The 856-nt window shown below is 44.5% G+C and overlaps 1 protein-coding gene across 1 annotated transcript in view; it reads left to right on the top strand.

Moving 5' to 3' along the window:
- The window catches only part of LOC118413658 (DNA repair protein RAD50-like), a 24,828-nt gene that overhangs the window by 4,359 nt on the left and 19,613 nt on the right, over window positions 1–856 (top strand). Inside the window, exons 6-7 of the mRNA XM_035817185.1 lie at window positions 49–166; window positions 755–851. Of these exons, the coding sequence (XP_035673078.1) occupies window positions 49–166; window positions 755–851 (215 nt within the window). The remainder of the gene's footprint in view (window positions 1–48; window positions 167–754; window positions 852–856) is intronic.

The raw sequence follows: 856 nt of genomic DNA, 5'->3' as shown, positions 1-856 counted from the left end.
ATGAAATAATGCTTCTTTAAAGATTCACCTGTATCTATGACCTGTCAGGTTCTACTGAGCAGCTGAAGAGACAGCTGAGTGAGCACCTGGGACAGGTGGAGGAGAACGAGGATGCTGTACGGCAGCTGGAGATGAGGATGGACCAGGTCACCAGGGAGTGTCAAAGGTCAGTGGAGGTCACACAAGAATATACTGTCAGCTAGGAGCTACTCTGTGCTTTGAAGACTTTTGATAACAATCTTCAGTAACAATCTTTGTCATTGATAGTTCATTTATTATGCAAAAAAATCTTAGCCTAGGAATTTGTCTGGTAATGTAGAAGGAACTTAGGAATTGGTTTCTTGTATTGCTATGTCTTAGCAAGTTTACAGTAGCCTTCATTGTGAAATCTATGCTTCCAGAAACAAGCATAATATAGGCAAAAGGGGAGTCAGGCAGTTGAAAATTGTCATGAGTAAAACCACCTGTCGTTTTCACACTTTACACAGACTCTCAGGCAGTGTTGCTGATATTGGAGAGTCTACAAGTAGGGACAGACAAATACACAGGAATGGCAATATAACGTCTTACATCACTAGCAATATGCAAGTGTAGACTGAGATGGCCATACCTACCTACCTAGTCCCTTGACCTTGAGGGGGTCGACAAGGGAGACATGAAGATAGACATCTGTGTACAGGTTCATCTTTCCCTTGCCAGGGTCAGCCTTACATAGATGGCTAATATACAAATATCTTTTGTGACTGTGCCCCAGGTATGGCCGTGAGAAGGGAGACCTCCTAGTGAAGCAGGGAAAACTGCAGCAGGAGGCCACGCTGCATGGACAGAACATCCAGGACAGGGACCAGCTGGTGCT

The sequence above is a fragment of the Branchiostoma floridae genome, chromosome 4 (genome assembly GCF_000003815.2).
Source record: "Branchiostoma floridae strain S238N-H82 chromosome 4, Bfl_VNyyK, whole genome shotgun sequence".
NCBI lineage: Eukaryota > Metazoa > Chordata > Leptocardii > Amphioxiformes > Branchiostomatidae > Branchiostoma > Branchiostoma floridae.
The sequence above is the reverse complement of the archived record's forward strand: the minus strand, read 5'-3'. Positions and strand labels throughout refer to the sequence as shown.